We start from the raw sequence: 23,784 nt of genomic DNA, 5'->3' as shown, positions 1-23,784 counted from the left end.
GAGATCACCCCCAGTATGATAGACTTCACAAAATACGCACACTGGTAGACCATCTTCAACACAAATGTTTGCATCAGTGCTTATAACAGGCACAAGGGGGATGTTGATTTGACTGATCAGCTGATGCAGCCATATCTTATCTTTAGAAAGACAAAAGCTTGGTATAAAAAGGTGGCTATCTATCTTATGCAATGCACAATTCATTTTTACTATTTAAGAAAAATAAATCTAGAAAAAAACATCTTTCTCCAATTTCAGCTCAAGCTGATTTCCACAATCATTTATGAAGATGGTCAAGTTCCAACAACAGTACTAGAGGAGTATTGTGATTAACACTGTAAATCCCGTGTCATGGATCCAGGAGCTGGTTCACTTAAAAAAGGCTTTGTTAAAATTCAGGATGAAAAACATAAAATTTGTATATATGGTGTGTATACCTTTAAATCTGTTTCAAACAGGATAAGATTAGGTACACGCCAAATACTATACTTCTAGAAAACAGGAAATTAAAATCACCTTCAAGTATAGGAGACTGTTTCCTATGATGTAAAAAATCAGTGTAACACTGATGCGAGATGGCACAAAAATATATATAGGGTGTCTGTGTCTTTAAATTTATGATCCTTGAGTGAATAGAATATATACCAAATGGTGTACTTTGAAGTACGGAAATATATTATTTATAAGGTAGAAATATAATGTAAATGACTGTATTTCATAAAATTGATACAATTCAATAAAGTCCAATGAATTCCAGATGAAGTTTAAAAATAATTCAAAATTTATTAGAAAAAAGGCGCCTATATCGGGGCATTCAAAGTAGTAGAATAAAAATATATAAAACTGCATAAAAATGAATAAATATAAGTCAGGGACGTTATGCAAGATTGTTACCAGCACATCTGTGTAGGTTGTTCCGTTTTCGTAGTGAGGACCGATTAGGATGGATATGGATAGTTTGTTGCTCTCTCTGCCGGCTGTTTGTGAGGTTGGCGTGCGTCCCAGACCTCACTCTGGATGATGCACGCTGTTGGCCGGCGGGTCCCCCAGATCTCGGAACACTCTACGTTGGATGGGAAAATACTGCAGCTGGATCTTTGGTCTGCGTCCGTACCCTGCTTACCCTGCTTACTTCTTTGTGGTCTAACGCGTTTCGTGGGTGTCAGCCCCACTTCCTCAGAGACGTGATGGTATAGGAAGTGGGGCTGACACCCACGAAACGCGTTAGACCACAAAGAAGTTAGCAGGGTACGGACGCAGACCAAAGATCCAGCTGCAGTATTTTCCCATCCAACGTAGAGTGTTCCGAGATCTGGGGGACCCGCCGGCCAACAGCGTGCATCATCCAGAGTGAGGTCTGGGACGCACGCCAACCTCACAAACAGCCGGCAGAGAGAGCAACAAACTATCCATATCCATCCTAATCGGTCCTCACTACGAAAACGGAACAACCTACACAGATGTGCTGGTAACAATCTTGCATAACGTCCCTGACTTATATTTATTCATTTTTATGCAGTTTTATATATTTTTATTCTACTACTTTGAATGCCCCGATATAGGCGCCTTTTTTCTAATAAATTTTGAATTATTTTTAAACTTCATCTGGAATTCATTGGACTTTATTGAATTGTATCAATTTTACGAAATACAGTCATTTACATTATATTTCTACCTTATAAATAATATATTTCCGTACTTCAAAGTACACCATTTGGTATATATTCTATTCACTCAAGGATCATAAATTTAAAGACACAGACACCCTATATATATTTTTGTGCCATCTCGCATCAGTGTTACACTGATTTTTTACATCATAGGAAACAGTCTCCTATACTTGAAGGTGATTTTAATTTCCTGTTTTCTAGAAGTATAGTATTTGGCGTGTACCTAATCTTATCCTGTTTGAAACAGATTTAAAGGTATACACACCATATATACAAATTTTATGTTTTTCATCCTGAATTTTAACAAAGCCTTTTTTAAGTGAACCAGCTCCTGGATCCATGACACGGGATTTACAGTGTTAATCACAATACTTCACATTTCAGACAGTTTTTGGTGAAATTTCTGCCTATATCCAGTTTTTGAGCCCTTCACTTCAAGTCAGACTCCCTCATCCCTGTGTGTTGCACTAGGCATACCAGACCCATTTAACCGTACTAGAGGAGTCCAGAATTGGTGCTACACATTTTATTTTTAAGATAAAAAAAAAAGAATCCAAAAATTACCACCACACACTTTCTCTGAATTTGGGGCAAAATGGTTGGGGGAAAGAAGTCAAAATACCCACCCCATCTTCTATAACCTTGGATGTCTACTTTATAAAAAAATATATACTTTCAAACCATAAATTCAACTTTGGGATAGAAAAAGGCACCTCACTCAACATGTGCTTAGCAAAGCAAGCAAACTATATTCAGCCAAAATGGTCCAAAACTTGTTACTATAAAATCATGGCAAACCAATCCATGAGGGGCATAGGTGTACTCAGAAAACGGGGTGTTTTCTGGCAGTAACATATAACCAGCTAGCTAAAATCAAAAAGCAGAATTCAAAAATTACCACCATGCACATTCTCTGAAAATTTATTAGCACAATGATTTTGGGAAGGATGTTAAAGGATCACTATAGGGTCAGGAACACAAACATGTATTCCTGGCCCTATAGTGTTAAAACCACCATCTAGCCCCCCTGGGCCTCTCATGCCTCCATAAATATAGCAAAATCTTACTGTATTCAAGCCTGAAGCTGTTGATCTGCATGCTGTTTGCCTAGGAAAAACAAGCAGTCTGCTGACATCATCAGAAGTGGTCCAATAACAGTGCTTCCATAGGATTAGCTTAGACTGACAAGTAGGCAGATCAGAGGCAGAGCCAGCATGATTCAAACACATCCCTGGACAATCAGCATCTCCTCATAGAGATGAATTGAATCAATGAATCTCTATGAGGAAAGTTGAGTGTCTGTATGCAGAGGGAGGAGATACTGAATATTTGGATGCATTTTAGGCAGCCATGACCCAGGAAGGATCTGTAACAGCCATCTGAGAAGTGGACAGTGAAGTTATCAATAGGCTATAATGTAAACACTGCTTTTTCTCTGAAAAGACAGTATTTACATCAAAACGCCTGAAGGTAATGATTCTACTCACCAGAACAAATTCAATAAGCTGTCGTTGTTCTGGTGACTATAGTGTCCCTTTAAATCACCCTATATACAATACCCTGGCATGTCTACTTTATAAAAATATATACTTCCATGAAGGCAACATAACTGGGGGATGCAAAAATATGCCAAACTGAAGATAGTCCAAGCATACCTATATATCAAGTTGAAAAATTGACATGCACAAGTCTCTATCATGGCCTTTTAGCCCCCAAACAACCCAGCAAAATTATGCATGGGTGATATCACTGTACTCAGGAGATGTTACTGAACACATATTGGGGTGTCAATGCCTAAAGTACAATGTGTGTGAAAAAAACACACACAAAATATTGCTACCCAAAAGTTTGACAAAGGCTGGTAGTAAATTCAGTGCATGAAGTGTTAAAATACCACCATTTGAAATACCCTGGGTTGTCTACTTTTCAAAAATATATGGTTTGATGGGAGTAAAATACATTGCCCCAAATAGGACATGGGAGCAGGTTGATTACATGTCAAAATTCCAATTTGGAAAATGGATATGCGCACCTGCCAAATTGTGGCCTTTAAGCCCCCAAACAACCCAACAAGCCTGTGCATGGGTGGTATCACAGTACTCCGGAGATGTTGCTGAACACATATTAGGGTGTTTGGCAGTGACACATAACAGGATCTGTTAATTCATGCCTAAAGTACAATGTGTGTGAAAAACACACACAAAAAAATTACTACCCAAAAATTTGACTTTAAAAAAAGCAAGTAAACACTGGGTGTTTTTAAACTCAGGACAAAGTTTTGAATCTATTTAGCAGTTTTTTTTATATTAGCTTTTGTATATGAGTAAAAGACTTTTCAAGTAATAGTCAAACATGTTTTTGTTTTTTCTTCGCTTTTTCACCATATTTTATTATTTTTTTTATAAATTAAATTATATGACATGATACAAATAATGGTATATAAAGAAAGCCCTTCTTTTCCTGGAAAAAAAACCAATCCAGTTGCAAGAAAAAGTATGTGAACCCTTTGGAATGATATGGATTTCTGCACAAATTGGTCATAAAATGCGATCTGATCATCATCTAAGTCACAACAATAGACAATCACAGTCTGCTTAAACTAGTAACACACAAAGAATGAAATGTTGCCATGTTTTTATTGAACACACCATGTAAACATTCACAGTGCAGGTGGAAAAAGTATGTGAACCCCTAGACTAATGACATCTCCAAGAGCTAATTGGAGTGAGATGTCAGCCAACTGGAGTCCAATCAATGAGATGAGATTGGAAGTGTTGGTTACAGCTGCCCTGCCCTATAAAAATCACACACCAGTTCTGGGTTTGCTTTTCACAAGAAGCATTGCCTGATGTGAACGATGCCTCGCGCAAAAGAGCTCTCAGAAGACCTACGATTAAGAATTGTTGACTTGCATAAAGCTGGAAAGGGTTATAAAAGTATCTCCAAAAGCCTTGCTGTTCATCAGTCCACGGTAAGACAAATTGTCTATAAATGGAGAAAGTTCAGCACTGCTGCTACTCTCCCTAGGAGTGGCCGTCCTGTAAAGATGACTGCAAGAGCACAGCGCAGACTGGTCAATGAGGTAAAGAAGAATCCTAGAGTGTCAGCTAAAGACTTACAAAAGTCACTGGCAAATGCTAACATCCCTGTTAGCGAATCTACAATACGTAAAACACTAAACAAGAATGGATTTCATGGGAGGATACCACAGAGGAAGCCACTGCTGTCCAAACAAAACATTGCTGCACGTTTACAGTTTGTACAAGAGCACCTGGATGTTCCACAGCAGTACTGGCAAAATATTCTGTGAACAGATGAAACCAAAGTTGAGTTGTTTGGAAGAAACACACAACACTATGTGTGGCGAAAAAGAGGCACAGCACACCAACATCAAAACCTCATCCCAACTGTAAAGTATGGTGGTGGGGGCATCATGGTTTTGGGGCTGCTTTGCTGCGTCAGGGCCTGGACGGATTGCTATCATCGAAAATTCCCAAGTTTATCAAGACATTTTGCAGGAGAACTTAAGGCCATCTGTCTACCAGCTGAAGCTCAACAGAAGATGGGTGTTGCAACAGGACAATGACCCAAAGCATAGAAGTAAATCAACAACAGAATAGCTTAAACAGAAGAAAATACGCCTTCTGAAGTGGCCCTGTCAGAGTCCTGACCTCAACCCGATTGAGATGCTGTGGCATGACCTCAAGAAGGCGATTCACCCCAGACATCCCAAGAATATTGCTGAACTGAAACAGTTCTGTAAAGAGGAATGGTCAAGAATTACTCCTGACCGTTTTGCACGTCTGATCTGCAACTACCGGAAACGTTTGGTTGAAGTTATTGCTGCCAAAGGAGGTTCAACCAGTTATTAAATGCAAGGGTTCACATACTTTTTCCACCTTCACTGTGAATGTTTACATGGTGTGTTCAATAAAAACATGGCAACATTTCATTCTTTGTTTGTTATTAGTTTAACCCCTTCAGGACGGAGTCAATAGTACACGTTCTGATCAAAACAAAACGTAAACAAAAACTGGAATTTGCGCTATATGTCTGTTCACCGGTAGTTCCCCTCTTTCATATTAAATGCACCCACACTTATTATATATCATTTTGTTCAGGAGAAACAGGGCTTTCATTTCATATAAAATATTTGTATTTGAAACAATTTATTATGAATAAAATTTAAAAAAAAACTGAGAAATTTTAATTTTTTTAAATTTGTAGTTCCGCCTCACATTTTAGCTGTAAATGTCATAATACTGTTTTTACGGCAACAAAATGCACATATTTGTAATCAGCGATGTCTCACGAGTACAACAGTACCCCCCATTAACAGGTTTTATGGTGTTTTGGAAAGTTACAGGGTCAAATATAGAACGTTCCATTTTCAAATTGAAATTTGCCAGATTAGTAATGTTACCTTTGAGACGGTGTGGTAGCCCAGGAATGAGAATTACCCCCATAATGGCATACCATTTGAAAAAGTAGACAACCCAAGGTATTGAACGTGGGGTATGTTTAGTCTTTTTTAGTAGCCACTTAGTCACAAACACTGGCCAAAGTTAGCGTTCATATTTGTTTTTGTGTGAAAAAAGCAAAAAACTAATATTTGGCCAGTGTTTGTGACTAAGTGGCTACTAAAAATGACTGGACATACCCCATTTGCAATACCTTGGGTTGTCTACTTTTGCAAATGGTATGCCATCATGGGGGTAATGCTTATTCCTGGGCTACCATACGGTCTCAAAGGCAACATAACTAATCTGGCAAATTTCAATGTCAAAAAAATGAAATGCAAGCCTTATATGTGACTCTCTAACTTTCCAAAACACCATAAAACCTGTACATGTGGGGTACTGTTATTCTCGGGAGATTTCACTAAACACAAATATTAGTGTTTTAAAACAGTAAAACATATTACAACAATAATATAGTCCATAAAAGTGCCGTTTGTTTGTAAAAAATGCAAAAAACGTCACTTTTACTTAAAATATCATCGTTGTAATACAATTTACCAGTTTTAAACACTAATATTTGAGTTCAGCGAAGTCTCCCGAGTAAAACAGTACCCCCTATGTACAGGTTTTATGGTGTCTTGGAGAGTTACAGGGTCTAATATAGTGCTTGCGAATTAAATTCTCTGCACTTTCTCCCTGTGTTGTCAGGCATGTCAATCAAATTTTAATTAATCAAATGACATAATTATGTTAAAAAATTACTTAAATATACACGTAGAATTTTAATATATATGCATTTATAGGTATATAAATTCTACGTGTATACTAATGTAATCTTTTATGTAATTATATGTATTTATCTCTATATATATATATTTGCGGTTATTTGTATTTTATATATAGATAGATATATATATAGAATGTCATTCTAAGTGTATTCTGTTTCCAATATATATATATTAAAAACCGTTAGAATGAAATTACATATGAATATATAATTTATTTTATATTTTGTTTCAATATTTTATTTATTTATTTAATTATTTTATTTATTTATTATTGTAATTATGCGTGTATATATATATAATATATATATGTAGATCTATTATATATATAATATATATATACATATTATATATATGTAACGTCATTCGAAGTGTATTTTAATATTAATATATATACGAATATTAATACTAAAATACATTACGTATGACGTTACATATATATAATATGTATATACATATTATATATATATAAAAAGGCATTTAATTTATTTTATAACATTTTAATATTTTTTTTTTACACTACCTACCAGCAGGGGGACTGTCTAATATTTTAGACAGTCCCCCTGCTGGCAGATCCATAGCCAGCTATAGGGGGCCATGTGATCGCTCATTGAGAGCGATCACATGGCCCCCGGGGGCCTCATTTGCCGGAGGGGGGCTGCCTGGGCTCTCAGACAGCCCCCCTGAAGAGGATCGCGGCGGAGGTGAGTACACCTCTGCTCCTGGGGCTGCAAGCCGTTACGGCGTTCTATGCCGCCGCAACGGCTTTAAAGCCCTTTAAAGCCGCGACGGCATAGAACGCCGTAAGGGCGTTAAGGGGTTAAGCAGACTGTGATTGTCTATTGTTGTGACTTAGATGATGATCAGATCACATTTTATGACCAATTTGTGCAGAAATCCATATCATTCCAAAGGGTTCACATACTTTTTTTTGCAACTGTATATAAATGGTATGGGAACAGTAAATGAAAGACAAGAAAATTACAGCTAAACACAAACACTGCAAAAGTGTTAAAACAGCCCTGGTCCTTAACGCACAACATGGCCAAAACAGTCCGGTCCTGAAGGGGCTACTATGACGTGTCTTCCATTTGAAGAACTCTACAAATATGTTGTAGTTTTATAAATGTTATTAATAATCTTGTGTTGCCTTTTGACAGATCAACAAAATGGTAGCATCCATTGTTGTATTAAAAATGTATGTGGCCCCGGAAAGTCGCCAATAAGTTTTATATCCATGAGCCAGCACAAATGATTATAGCTAATCTCCACCTTTCATCAACAGCTTGCGTTTAGATAATGCGTCTCCATTAAGAATCCTGCACTTCTTTGCCTGGTTTCCATGTGGGTGGTCATTCTACTGAGAAGCAATTGTGGTTTTTATTGAGCTTTAGGACAGTCTGCCCTTTACTGCTACATATTAATTTGTGGTCCATTGTGTAATGTCATTCAGAGCTGTCTCCCTCTCTTCTAATCAATGGTGTGAAGGCATAAATTGTTTTATAACTGTTTAATGTGCACTTTATGGTGATTCACAGCAAATGAAATAGAGGTGAAGGATCAATTGATTTGGATAGGTTGCTTGTCTGATTCACATAATGGGAGCCATGCTAAAGCAATGAAGATCTGCTCAATTTAACTTTTCAGAACACAAAGACATGGAACCATTAATCTTTTTTTCTCCGCTCTAAATGAATTATTGTATTCATATATTTTTTCAAAATGGCTTCATTTAAAATGTCAAAATTGTGTTCTTAAAGGGATATGAGTGTGGAAAAATTGTGGGTGCAGTTAAATTACTAAACCATTTATAGTGAAGTGTGATAAAAATGTACATTTTGGGTTCTTCTGTATTATATTACACTCTCTTCTGCCTGCTTTCATGATAATAATATTACACCTTAGGTAATATGTGCTAAATACTACAGCTTGATTTGATTATATGGTATTGCTTTTGAATGAATGATTTAAAGGTGATCCTGCTATGTGTCCTAATTGTACCTCTGAAACTCCTATTTATTTCCTAGAAACGTTTCTCTTTTCCATAAACTGAGAATGTGTGCTATATGTATGTCCCACAGTGATAAACCATGCATATTGCTTAGTTTTTTAACTGCAGTCAACCTTACTGCACTTACCTAGTTTAACCTAGGCTCTGCATATTGTGTTTATTAGGTGAAACACAAAGTGGTCTGCCAATTTTGTGTTCATGCAGAGAGTAACCCTGATCATTTTTGGGACAGGACCGCACTCTTTCTAGCGGCTTTATCCATTTCTATGGTTAGGTGCCACCCTTTTTCCCTGTGCCCACAATTTTTGATTCCACACACTAGGAGGGGTAGAATTGCCAAGTTCTCAACACTTTTTCATACTAGTCAGTCTGGCCTTTCAATGCAGCCATACATTTTTCCATCTGGCGACTCTTCTACATGGCCCAGCCAATTCTAATGTGAAGTTAGTTCTATTTTCAGCCAAAGGGCCGAAATCAGTGATGGGGCAGCGTTGGAAAATGTTTAGATAGTGTTTTCTTATATTTAGAGATAGCTAATTCATATCTGATGGGTGAAATTCCACTGCTTCATCCACCACCATGCTCATAATGTTATGTCTTCCTCCAATAAGGAATTAGGACTGGGCAGTCCCAGAAGATATACAATTCAACTGCCCAGGGCTTCTCCAGCACTGGTCCATTGCCCCTTCAAAGAATTTGTGGCGTGTCATACCAACTGATATTTTGAGCCTAAAGAACTGTGGTGCATCATTATGAACATTTTTGGCCATTCCTGGTTTGTGAAATTTAGTTGCAGAACATCTCCCAGTACGACTTGAGCCTGAATGGGACAGGCTGGGCTCTGGGGAAGATCAATTGAGAGTGGAGACACCTTGGTATAATGATTACACCTGATAGCAGAGCTCCACAAACAGCAGACGTTCTTTGTGTAGGTTTTCATCCTGAGTAGATGTGTCTGACCTGGTGGTAGCAGAATTTCTCGAGTGGTGTAGGTTGCCTCTCCTGAAGCATTTCAGCTAACTGGGTTAAATACCCAGTCTGTAATTAGAAGAAAGCAATAGCTGAAAGCGCAAATCATACCAGATTTTCAAAGTAGCCCCTGGTATAAGTAGACAGTGAAGTTTCATGTAAGGCATTCGTGTGCTTTAAGCATGATGCACTCTTTTTGTCGACAGGAATGCAAATTACATCCTGCTGTGTGCCATTTCGGCCTGGAAGGCAGAGAGCTCGATTGACCCAGCTTAGAATGATCTCTCCTGTAATGTTGCTTACAAGGGCTCCTTGGGGTAATCTGGTAATCCCTGGATACCTTTGACCCCTATTATCCAAATCTGCGATCTGCATCCAAAGATCCAAAAGCATATTGCCCTGCCCAATTATATTATTTTGATTGCTGATATGTAACTTCTAGGGTCACAATCCCATCTTCCAGGACTGTGCTATCACAGCAGAGATCCACCATATCTTGCCATCTGACACCTCTAAAATACATCTCCAGTGTAGCGGTGTCCATTTTGGTGAAAAATGCTGTGTAGATATTGAGGTCAGCTCTCAACTGCTCCACACTTGACACAACTCCACATGCTTCCAAGCTTGGTTTGCCAGGACTGCTAGGCTTAGGTGATGATGGCGCCGCTAATGTAGAGGCTTCATGGCTTGTTAGATCAGCAGGGGCGGACAAGAATTAACCCATGGGACCAGACTTCATGGGGACCATGAAGCAGTGGGATGGTTGGGAAGTGTTTGTTCTCTGATTACTGCCCAATAAAGGACTGGTTACTGAGTTTTTTGGCTGATGTTAGGTCAGATACAGTTGAACTCCACTTTTATGCTGCCATCTTGCAAGTGAGCTAGGCCATGCGCCATATGTAATGTTCTAATTACTCATTGATAGATGGCTTACAGATATTTTATTCCTCAATACAACTGAAATAAATTAAACAGACTTTATTACAAAATAGTGTATCCTTTTTGACAGTAATATTTAAATCACTAGATAAAGCTAGAAGTGTGAGTGTGTGTGTATCTATCAAATATATATATATATTTATTTTTTGTGATCTCCAATAAAAATGTTATGCAAAATGAGCATTTTTAGTGGGATATTTAAATATTTCTTTTACAACTAGTCTTTAAAAAAATCCTCCACTAGAGGGCAGTAGGAGATCAAATATTGCCATGAAGTTTAATTTTCCCTGTCATAAGATCACTTTCTCAATTTAGGCTTTTCAAGTCTAATCAAGTGGTTATCTGGATTATCCAGAGTGTTAATACATCATATTGTCTTGTAGCAGTAATGCTAGGATGCAAGTATTTTATAGTAAATTTTTCAATATGGTTCCTGGTTGATAAATATCAAAAAATCCATTCATGAACCATTGTTTACCTAACATATACCATTATATTAAACACACATGTAATGTATGAAATCTTTACATTTTATGGACACGTGGAAAATATCTGCTTAACAGTCTGATTCCTGGTGAAACAATCCGTGCAATACCTGGCCCACATTTTCAGACTGTGATTTTATGTCCTTTTTAAAGGTGGGATTTTTGTACAATCCCTACTACCTTTCTTAGTAAACATGTCTCATTTTGCCCAGTGCCAACCCTTCTCTGTTCCTATAGGTAGACCCAAAGCGAGATAGTACAGAATAGATCTTGTGGTGTTCGGAAGTGGGAGACACATGGGTATTTTTTTTTTATTATTATTATTCGTTTGGAAATAATTTTAAAGTACAATGAGTAATACAGTGTGGGACAGTTATGGAAACGTGTTGCAATGTGTTGGTACATCAATAAACTTAGAAATAAAGAACACATAAGAGAAACATCCACCTGAGCATAGGAGATCAGAAAAAGAATAAACAAAAGCTATTTTTATTATGATCTGAAAGAATGCCACTATTGTATGACTTATGTTATGTTAGAAAATATTGTGACTTAGTGTATGAAATGATTATTTCAAATGCAATGTAGCTCATACAGTTATTGCAGTATAATTGTCTTTTATCTCCTTGCACTGTGTGCTGTAGCGTTTGGAGGGAAGTTGAAAAACTTGCTTAGAGTTGTCCTGGTGGCCACCCATGCTGACATCGTCAATCTGCCTCGCCCAGCCGGAGGAGAGTTTGGATACGACAAAGATATGTCGCTACTGAAAGAAATCAAGAATCGGTAAGAACTATCAAAGCACTCAGCAATTTTTTTGAATGACGAAATTTTATTCTTGTTTGTATTAAATTATTATGGCTAGCCTGTACAACACTTTAGAATCCAAAGAGAGACATATTTGTTTTGGGTGGTTGCTGGGGATGTCATTATTGGGCTTGAGCTATAACAAAACATTCTAGGTGATAAAAAATTATGTAATTCTAAATACTTTTGAACATCACTAAAATACCTGTTGGTACTAATCTAAAAGCTGTGTGAGCTTGGTTAAAAACACTGAACATTTTTAGCATCTAAAAAATTGTCCCTCCTAAAAAGTGAAATGTAGGAGGAATTTGATGTTGAGGCAAGACAACTTTTTAGTTAAGAATGATTAGATGTGCCTGTTCATATAAAGTAGCTGGGCTTTAAGAAAGTTGTCTGATTGTGAATACACTTGTAGTTTTTAAGAGTACAGAACAGAACCTAACATGGGCTAAACAATTGGAAACGGAAAGAAAAAGTCAAATATATTAGATCGTACTCTGAATCAATTAGTATATCACAAATAACAACAATAATGGAGTAAGCAATGCCAAGACCACAGTATAAAAATATTTAGAATTCTCCATGATGCCAATCAAAGCTAAGCAGCTATATAGTATCTCAATTACCTTATTCACAGCTGTATGAAGTATGCTTTGAATATGAGATGGACCCTCGATCTTCTGCAAATAAGCAGGTTGTTAACAAATTAGAATTCCTAATTTGGAATATTTTGTTTAAAGCATTTCTAGCTACAGTTTTATTCTGTACTACCCTACCTAATGGTGCCACAAGTAAAATAAGTACTGCATTTATTTAACTTCCTGAGTTATAATAATCTTTCCAAGTAAAAGCAAATTCTGTTTTCCTCAGGTTTGGAAATGATCTGCAGATATCCGACAAGTTGTTTGTCTTGGATGCTGGTGCGTCTGGTTCGAAGGATATGAAGCTTCTACGGAACCACCTCCAGGAATTGAGAAGCCAACTAATCACCGTAATTCATTTTGATTCCTGTAGCAATCATTAACTGCTAATGTTTTATTTTAAGGCAGAATACCTGGATAAATTATCACGTCTGCCATATAAAAATGTCTTTATACTTAAAGAAGTAAACTACTGATAAATAATGGATGTATTCATTAGAATTAATTGTGAAGGGCAAAAGCATCTAAATGCATAAGACCATCTAGAACAGGCATAGGTAACCTTTAGCACTCCAGATGTTTTGGACTACACCTCCCATGATGTTTTGCCAGCATTATGGGTGTAAGAGCATTATGGGGGATGTAGTCAACAGCTGGAGTGCCGAAGGTTGCCTATCCCTGATCCCTGAACTATTAGGCAAGTTGTATTTTTGAGGATTAATTTTGTTATTGAACAACAACCATGTTCTCAATGAACCCAAAAAACTAATTAATATCAAAGCTGAATATTTTTGGAAGTAGTTTTTAGTTTGTTTTTAGTTTTAGCTATTTTAGGGGGATATCTGTGTGTGCAGGTGACTATTACTGTGCATAATTATTAGGCAACTTAACAAAAAACAAATATATACCCATTTCAATTATTTATTTTTACCAGTGAAACCAATATAACATCTCAACATTCACAAATATACATTTCTGACATTCAAAAACAAAACAAAAACAAATCAGTGACCAATATAGCCACCTTTCTTTGCAAGGACACTCAAAAGCCTGCCATCCATGGATTCTGTCAGTGTTTTGATCTGTTCACCATCAACATTGCGTGCAGAAGCAACCACAGCCTCCCAGACACTGTTCAGAGAGGTGTACTGTTTTCCCTCCTTGTAAATCTCACATTTGATGATGGACCACAGGTTCTCAATGGGGTTCAGATCAGGTGAACAAGGAGGCCATGTCATTAGATTTTCTTCTTTTATACCCTTTCTTGCCAGCCACGCTGTGGAGTACTTGGACGCGTGTGATGGAGCATTGTCCTGCATGAAAATCATGTTTTTCTTGAAGGATGCAGACTTCTTCCTGTACCACTGCTTGAAGAAGGTGTCTTCCAGAAACTGGCAGTAGGACTGGGAGTTGAGCTTGACTCCATCCTCAACCCGAAAAGGCCCCACAAGCTCATCTTTGATGATACCAGCCCAAACCAGTACTCCACCTCCACCTTGCTGGCGTCTGAGTCGGACTGGAGCTCTCTGCCCTTTACCAATCCAGCCACGGGCCCATCCATCTGGCCCATCAAGACTCACTCTCATTTCATCAGTCCATAAAACCTTAGAAAAATCAGTCTTGAGACATTTCTTGGCCCAGTCTTGACGTTTCAGCTTGTGTGTCTTGTTCAGTGGTGGTCGTCTTTCAGCCTTTCTTACCTTGGCCATGTCTCTGAGTATTGCACACCTTGTGCTTTTGGGCACTCCAGTGATGTTGCAGCTCTATAATATGGCCAAACTGGTGGCAAGTGGCATCTTGGCAGCTGCACGCTTGACTTTTCTCAGTTCATGGGCAGTTATTTTGCGCCTTGGTTTCTCCACACGCTTCTTGCGACCCTGTTGACTATTTTGAATGAAACGCTTGATTGTTCGATGATCACGCTTCAGAAGCTTTGCAATTTTAAGAGTGCTGCATCCCTCTGCAAGATATCTTACTATTTTTGACTTTTCTAAGCCTGTCAAGTCCTCCTTTTGACCCATTTTGCCAAAGGAAAGGAAGTTGCCTAATAATTATGCACACCTGATATAGGGTGTTGATGTCATTAGACCACACCCCTTCTCATTACAGAGATGCACATCACCTAATATGCTTAATTGGTAGTAGGCTATCGAGCCTATACAGCTTGGAGTAAGACAACATGCATAAAGAGGATGATGTGGTCAAAATACTCATTTGCCTAATAATTCTGCACTCCCTGTAGAAGGAAAACAGACTGGGTTCAATAGTCAGCCTTGTTTGATAATCCACACCTTCTTATGCTCGCGTGCTTTGATCCTCCTTTTTGTTTTAAAGAAACACTATAGGTTCAGGAACATGTATTCCTGACTCTGTAGTGTTAAAATCACTATCTAGCCTCCCTCAATATAGTAAAATCTTTCCTTATATCCAGTCTGCCAGGGCTTGCTCTACCCCCGAACTGCCTCCATTTGCTGACATAATCAGAAGTGATGATCTCAGTCAATCATCATGATTTTCCATAGGAAAGCATTGGATTGGTTGAGATCATAAAGGAGGTGAGCTGGGGGCAGAGCCCTGTCCCAGGATGCACCTCTAGTAGCCATTTGAGGAGTGGCCACTGGAGGTGTCCCTAGGCTGTAATGTAAACACTGCATTTTCTCTGAAGACTGTGTTTACTGCAAAAAGCCTGCACGGATTGACTATACTCACTAGAACAAATATATTGAGCTGTAGTTGTTCTGATGACTATAGTGTCCCTTCAAGTCCAGTGTTGTTATACATGATCAAGTTAGTGTAAAGTACAGTATCAAAAGTAAATCACCATATGTCCAGTAATGCAAGAACATTTTAATTGCAATTCTTTCCCAAGCATGCCCAATGCATTTTTTCAGCATTCCTAGGGATATGACATGGGGTTGGTTAGATCAGTGTGTTAGATCAGGGTGTGGAAAGAAACCGGTAAATATGAGAAAAAATCTTATTTACAGACAGAAAGATAGATTATTATGAACCACTAACGCGTATTAAAAGGACACTATAATCACCTGAACAACTTTAGCCTAATGAAGCCGTTTTGGTGTATATAACATGCCCCTGCAGCCTCACTGCTCAATCCTCTGCCATTTAGGAGTTACAACCCTTTGTTTATGAACCCTAGTCACACCTCCCTGCATGTGACTTACACAGCCTTCCATAAACACTTCCTGTAAACAGAGCCATTTTTAGGCTTACTTTTTTGCAAGTTCTGTTTAATTAAGATTTTCTTATCCCCTGCTATGTTAATAGCTTGCTAGACCCTGCAAGAGTCTCCTGGATGTGATTAAAGTTCAATTTAGAGATTGAGATACATTTATTTAAGGTAAATTACATCTGTTTGAAAGTGAAACCAGTTTTTTTTTTCATGCAGGCTCTGTCAATCATAGCCAGGGGAGGTGTGGCTAGGGCTGCATAAACATAAACAAAGTGATTTAACTCCTAAATGACAGTGAATTGAGCAGTGAAATTGCAGGGGAATGATCTATACACTAAAACTGCTTTATTTAGCTAAAGTAATTTAGGTGACTATAGTGTTCCTTTAATACCTAACAGGACACACATGGAGTAGGTAGAAGAAATGTAACATGTCTGTGAAATACAAAAGCTTTTGCTGATGTGGAGACAGTTTGTGCGGTTTTGTTTTGGTTTTCTTCTTTTTTTTTTCTTTCTTTTTTTTACAATTTTGGTTTACCTTTTCTATTGTTGCTGTAGCAGCTTCCCATTCCTTTGCAGAGCATTGTCATTTGTTTTATTTTAGGCTTGTCCTCCAATGACCTCTTTGTGTGAGAAAATTATCTCCATTCTGCCATCTTGGAGAAAGCTAAATGGACCCAACCAGCTGCTCTCATTCCAGCAGTTTGTTTATGATGTGCAGGAGCAGCTTAATCCATTGGCGAGTGAATACGATGTACGGAATATAGCACAACAACTGCACAGCATCGGGGAGGTAAGAATTAATTAATTCACATTATCCCATATTGAAAAAACAGAGAATAGAGTCAGCGCTAATATATCAGAAAGAGGTACAAAGGGCAGCAATCCCAAACAAGGACTCCCTCACGTGTCCTTGAAATAAATAAGAAAGGCAAACAAACAAAGGGATGGGACTGCGCCGGTGAGCAAAGTAAATGAAATTAAAAGTCCTGGTTGAGGTAATAATTTTTAAATAGAGTCCAGTATAATGGAACTTTGGTCCTATGTTGGTCTCTGAAGTTGTAGAGTATCCTCCTTGCAGGTATATGGAGGAGGGCGATGAGTGATGAAAATAATAATGGTAAAGGGTGATCCAAAAGGTATCCAAATAAAATAGAAGAGATAATACTCACTTTTTGTAGAGCTTAATCCAGCTCTGGTATGAATAGCTTGCAGCAGTATGATCCCCGCTTATGGGATATGCGGTGAGTATCCTCTTCGGTGTAGTGACAGACAGCCAGGGGGGGAGATAAAACAAAAAACAGTGATGGTGCAGTATGTTCCAAAAGTGGATAAAAAGTATTTAAATATAGTAGATCCACTCACATTTAATAGAACTTATACTAGCTCTAGTGTAGTAGGCATACAGCGGTATAATCCCCGCCTCTGGGATATGTGGTGAGCGTTCTTTGAAATGGTTCTTAAGATGGTAACAGGAGCTCAGGGAGAAGATAATAAAACAGTAATGGTGCTCTCAGTAAAATAATGCTGGTATATAAAATATAATAAAATGTACTCACAATGTATAGGGCAGGCTAACTGCTCTGATACAGGCACGGGTGGTATAATCCCCACCTTTGGATTCTTAGGAGTTATGGAGATAATTGGGTAAAAAGCCAGGTAGTCATAATAAAAAATAAATAAAATAAAAAAGTAAATAAAAGATAATGGTACCAACGAGTAAAATGACCAAAATCTATTTATTAACAGTAATTTTTGAAGACATTAAAAAATCCATTGATAAAGCCTAAATTGGTGAAACACGTTATATGAAATCGCTAAGATCAGCAGTGTGAATAGCTGGGTCAGTGAATGCCATCTCTTCTAGTAGGAATATCATTTGACATATTTGTAACATGCTGTTAAATATGTAAGCCATTAACCTAAAATAATGTGTGCTCTAATTGCACAGTATGTCTGTATATTACATCTAATGTAATATGTTCTTTTATTTGTACATTAATTGCATAGGTCAACGTAATGCAGAGTGAGACCGTTCAAGATGTAGTGCTTTTAGATCCACGATGGCTGTGTTGCAATGTGCTTGGAAAACTTCTGTCTGTGGAGAACCCGAAAGCCCTGCATCATTATCGAGGTAGATACACCATGGAGGATATTCAACGTCTGGTCTCTGATAGTGATGTTGAGGAACTTGTGCAAATTTTGGATGCAATGGACATATGTGCCAGAGATCTTAGCAGTGGATCAATGGTAGACATCCCTGCTCTCATAAAAACAGACAGCCTTCACAGATCATGGACAGATGAAGAAGAGGACATCATGATTTATGGAGGAGTTAGAATTGTTCCTGTGGAACATCTTACTCCTTTCCCTTCCGGAATATTTCACAAAGTCCAAGTCAATCTGTGCCGATGGACACATCAACAGAGCACTGATGGTGATGCAGACATACGCCTTTGGGTAAATGGGTGCAAAATTGCAAACCGAGGGGCTGAAGTTTTGGTGTTGCTGGTCAACCATGGTCAAGGTATTGAAATACAAGTGAGAGGCCTGGAAACCGAGAAAATAAAATGTTGCTTACTTCAAGATTCTATTTGCAGTATCATTGACAACTTATTTTCCACAACATTGCCTGGACTTTTAACTGTAAAACATTACTTAAGCCCTCAACAATTAAGGGAACACCATGAACCAGTGATGGTTTACCAACCTAGAGATTTCTTCCGAGCTCAGGGTCAAAAAGAAACCTATTTGGCAAACACAATGGCTGGATACAAGGAAAGTTTTAGCAGCATATTGTGCTTTGGCTGTCTGGACATTTACGCTCAAGGAAATTTAGGAATGGACCATCACATTTCAGATCTGAATGTTCTAACAAGACGAAAACTCAGCAGACTTTTAGATCCTCCAGACCCCATGGGCAAAGACTGGTGTCTTCTAGCGATGAACCTGGGCTTGCTGGATTTAGTTGCCAAATACAATACGAATAGCCATACAACACAAAAAGATTTTCTTCCAAGCCCAGTTTGTGCTGTTTTGCAAGAATGGAGTAACTGTTCTGAAAGTACTGTTGCTGTTTTAATGTCAAAACTGAGGGAACTTGGGCGCAGAGATGCAGCAGATTTCTTACTCAAAGCATCCAACATATTTAAGGTGCATCTGGATGTCCATGGACAAGAAGCTTATGCAGGAAGCTGTAACAGCGGCACTTCCTATAATTCAATCAGCTCAGTAGTGTCACGATGACTATGGATTGGCATGAATTTACCTCTGTTATACTGAAACCAGTGTAAAAGAATTAAGCTCTGATAAGTGTTACTAGAGTTTGAGTCTTTAATCGTTAATTTATAAGCTTCCATTTAGGAATGCGACATGCCCTTAAAATCTTGTAATAGATCTTTGTACTTTTTAGTAAGAAATATTAGATTTTATCATAGCTTTTTAAAGGATCATACTTTTCAACACAGTCCAGATTTCTCTACAAATGTGCTGCTAATTACTGCCATCTGGATAAATTTGTCCATTTTGTTTTTATTTTTTTAAACTGATTATTTTGTAAATTTTCCTAATCTATTTGCACAGTTGTTAATTTGTATAAATCATGGTCGCCTATTGATTTTGCTTAATGTTTTATATTCAAAGGAGGAGCAAGAAGATATAGATGTGAAGTAGGTGCTAAGTTGTTGCATTTCAGAAACGCGGAACTGTAAACACCTAGATTGCGATCCGTCAGGATATGTACTGCGATAAATTTACATCTCCCTCTACCTCTTCAGTCTGCATGATAACTGTAACATGAGTATTTCATATACTGCTGTGCTTTATATGCAAGGTACTCGTCCTGCTTTATAAAGATCACAGTAGTTAAATACATGTAAATCATAAAGAGAGGATTTTCCAGTGCAGTCTCTATAGTGACTGCATTGCTCAGGTACATGATTAGTGTTACCAGGTATGGGGCATATATCTGAAATGATGTGTCAAAGTATTATTTTTATTTTCAAGCTGGCTTCTTCAGCGTGGCTTTACTAAGCCTTGTTTTGCAGCTACTCCAAAACACAGGCTTAAAATTCTGAGCAATGTGAAGTTCCGATTCAAATCTTATATCCGTTCATCTCAGGAGCAGGTCTTTCTGGTCTGTGCAGTACACATTGCATCTCAAGATTCACTGCAAAATAACCTTTGTTATCAGTTATTTTTAGTTTAAATACAGCAAGCATCTTTTTATTATTTTATAGTATGAAGGATGTAATGATAGTACCTGTACTTTAAACAAACAAGTAAGATCTCTTGCTGAGATTTTAACTTACAACCAATACTGAATTATAAAATACACAACATGCATGTGATATAAATGAAATATTCTAGATGTATATACTGAAATGATCCTGTTTCTTAAGCTTTTATTTGTAGTACAATTTTAAAACTTGTTTTTATATATGTATATATATATCTATATTAATAAATATGTTGCCTGTTGCATTGCGTCTGTCCCTTCCTAAATGCAAAGTACTGACCTGATTGATCTATTGGTTTTAATCAGTTTTAATTTTTAGCAACCAAAATACCAGCGTTTTGTTGATCAGTTTGTTTCTGTTAATCTGTTTGCTGTTCATAGATTTATTTTTTTGTTTCTGGCTTTTTTTGGTTTATTGCTATGTTCTGTGTGAGTGATAGTTCATTGTAAATCTTTTCAGCAGTGCGATTACATGAACGTAATCTTCCAACCAAAGACATACTTAGACTGACATTATTTTACTTTGATGGGACACTATAGTCACCAGAACAACTACAGTTTATTGCATGCATTTTCACAGTGTGTAGCACTGCTGTTCAGTGTCTCCACACTCTGTATGGAGACGCTGAATTTTCCAAGGTGCTAATTGGCCAAACCAGTGTTTGGGCCCCGTCCCGCTCCCTTGCCAATTTCAGCCACTCCAATGCTTTCCTTATGGCAAAACCTAAATTCTGATGTCAGCAAGGAGGCAGACTGGGGGCGTGGCCAGCGCTAGCAGACCTGCACAGAGCTAGAAATAAGGGAAGTTTTATTACCTTTTAAGGTGGCTAAGAGGGGGCAAGCCAAATAAATTGTGTTTAACCCTCTAGGGTCAGGAATACATGTTTGTGTTCCTGACCCTATTGTGTTTCTTTAAACAGTTTTTATTTTCATGACCTATTTAAAACAATAATAACAGTGAAGAAAATTGTAAGTGCAGGTAGGTAAATTACTACATTAAGTGGCTAGGGGAGAATGAGCGTCGGTAGAAGTACCATAATTCAAGGAAGGTTACATAGTTACATAGTTAGATAGCTGAAAAGAGACTTGCGTCCAAGTTCAGCCTTCCTCACACCTGTTTTTTGCTGTTGATCCAAAAGAGAAAAAAAAAAAAAAAAACCCCAGTTTGAAGCACAATTTTGCAACAAGCTAGGACAAAAAATTCCTTATTGACCCCAGAATGGCAGTCAGATTTATCCTTGAATCAAGCAGTTATTACCCTACATTGAAAGATTATATCCTTGAATATTCCGTCTTTGCAAGTATGCATCTAGTAGCTGTTTGAACATCTGTATGGACTCTGATAAAACCACTTCTTCAGGCAGAGAATTCCACATCCTGATTGTATTTACAGTAAAAAAACCTTTCCTTTGCCTTAGACGAAATCTTCTTTCTTCCAGTCTAAACGCATGGCCTCGTGTCCTATGTAAAGTCCGGTTTGTGAATAGATTTCCACACAATGGTTTGCATTGGCCCCGAATATATTTGTATAATGTTATCATATCCCCTCTCAGGCGACGTTTTTCTAAACTAAATAGGTTTAAATTTGTTAACCTTTCTTCATAGCTGATATGTTCCATTCCTTTTATTAATTTTGTAGCCCGCCTCTGCACTTTTTCTAGTGCCATGATATCCTTCTTTAGAACAGGTGCCCAAAATTGCACAGCATATTCAATATGTGGTCTTACCAGTGATTTATAGAGAGGCAAAATGATATTCTCGTCCCGGAATTGGCCTGCAGTTAAGTGGCGAGATACCAATTAGTAAATTCTAAAGTTGACTTAATCTTGGCTTGGGTGAACCTATCCAGAGAGTTTATGTAAGGATTTTTTAGTTTAGGTGATTTTGTGCAATTAGGATTTGAAATAAATATGGTATTTTAGTATGTAATAATGAAAGCAAGCAGGGGAGGAGAGAATCCAATGATGAAGCACACTTGCGAGCCGCAGCGAATATCATATGAACTAATTTGGAAATGGCATGGGAGTTATTGAGCTGTGCCTCAGAATTGCCGTAGCTATGTCAAGATGTAGTGGTCCACCCAACAAGGAATTCAAATAATCCCATGCCTAGTTTCCAAAACCTTTGTATCCCTTCACACTCCAATAGATATTGGCTATTAGAGTAAGAGGGAGGGCTGTATGATGATATTATTGATCAGATGTTTTCAATCAGTGGGGCCAAGGTGTAGAAGTATGGTATTAATCATGCTACAAGTTTCTAAATATGCAAAAAAGAGAACATCAAGATCTGGAAACTTGTTTGCAAAAGCGGGAGTATCAACCTGGTGCTTTTATCTAGAAAATCATGTATTTTATTAATTCCAACAGCCTCCAAGGAAAGATGGGGGTACTACCTGAAACTGAGGAAAGGGGTACATTGTGTTTATTGCCATTGGAGCAATTCCGTTCCTTTATGGTAGATACCAAGAGAGGATTAATTCATGCTTTCTTTGGGAGAGAGAGGAAGTGCGATATGAGGGCAAATCTGTGCCTCCAATGAAACCACTGTAAATTACCATGTGGAATGCAATCCCTGCATAGGCGTGCGCACGCCTATGGATTAAGTCCTGTTCACAGTCCTGCAGGCACTCAGCGCCCCCAAATGACCCCCTTCCTCCTCCTGTCATGGGGAGGCAAGAGGTGATGGACCCCAAACCCCCCCCCCCCCCCCCCCCCCGGTCGGGCGCCTGTCTTCATCTCAGCCGCGGCGAGGGAGCTGTGTGCTTCCTGCTTCTCTCGCCGCGCGCCGTTTGCTGATGCCGGAGCCGGAATATGACGTCATATTCCGGCTCCCAGCTACAGCAGACAGCCCGCGCGGTGAGAGGGAGCAGAGAGCACACAGCTCCCTCGCCGCGGCTGAGATGAAGACAGGCGCCCGACCCACTGGACCCCAAGGACAAGTCCACGCCAGCACTCCAGGTAGGGAGGCTGGGTGGACATTTTTTCATTAAAAAATAATAATTTGTGTGTGTATATGTGTCAGTGTATGTGTCTGTATGTATGGGTGTCTGTGAATGTATGAGTGTGTGTCAGTGTATGTGTCTGTGAGTGTGTGTGTGTGTGTGTGTGTATGTGTATCTGTGAATGTATGAGTGTGTCTGTGAATGTGTGTGTGTGTGTATGTGTATCTGTGAATGTATGAGTGTGTGTCAGTGTGTGTGTGTGTGTGTGTGTATCTGTGAATGTATGAGTGTGTGTCTGTGAATGTATGAGTGTGTGTCTGTGAATGTATGAGTGTGTGTCTGTGAATGTGTGTGTGTGTGTATCTGTGAATGTATGAGTGTGTGTCAGTGTATGTGTATCTGTGAATGTATGAGTGTGTGTCAGTGTATGTGTCTGTGAATGTGTGTGTGTATATGAATGTGTGTGTATGTGTATGTGTGAATGTACGAGTGTGTGTCAGTGTATGTGAATGTGTGTGTGTGTATGTTTGTCTGTGAATGTATGAGTGTGTGTCAGTGTGTGTGTGTGTGTGTGTGTGTGTATCTGTGAATGTATGAGTGTGTGTCTGTGAATGTGTGTGTGTGTGTATCTGTGAATGTATGAGTGTGTG

At 38.3% G+C, this 23,784-nt stretch overlaps 1 protein-coding gene across 3 annotated transcripts in view; it reads left to right on the top strand.

The window, feature by feature from the left end:
• The window catches only part of DAPK1 (death associated protein kinase 1), a 157,991-nt gene extending 138,169 nt beyond the window's left edge, over positions 1 to 19,822 (top strand). For all 3 annotated transcript variants that reach the window (XM_063454973.1, XM_063454974.1, XM_063454972.1), the window contains exons 23-26: positions 11,964 to 12,102; positions 12,994 to 13,114; positions 16,558 to 16,746; positions 17,964 to 19,822. In XM_063454973.1, coding sequence (XP_063311043.1) covers positions 11,964 to 12,102; positions 12,994 to 13,114; positions 16,558 to 16,746; positions 17,964 to 19,199 — 1,685 coding nt within the window. In that variant the 3' untranslated portion in view covers positions 19,200 to 19,822. The remainder of the gene's footprint in view (positions 1 to 11,963; positions 12,103 to 12,993; positions 13,115 to 16,557; positions 16,747 to 17,963) is intronic.
• Positions 19,823 to 23,784: the final 3,962 nt, after the last annotated feature.

This window comes from Pelobates fuscus, chromosome 5 (genome assembly GCF_036172605.1).
Source record: "Pelobates fuscus isolate aPelFus1 chromosome 5, aPelFus1.pri, whole genome shotgun sequence".
Taxonomy (NCBI): domain Eukaryota; kingdom Metazoa; phylum Chordata; class Amphibia; order Anura; family Pelobatidae; genus Pelobates; species Pelobates fuscus.
This window is presented reverse-complemented; position numbering and strand designations above follow the sequence as displayed.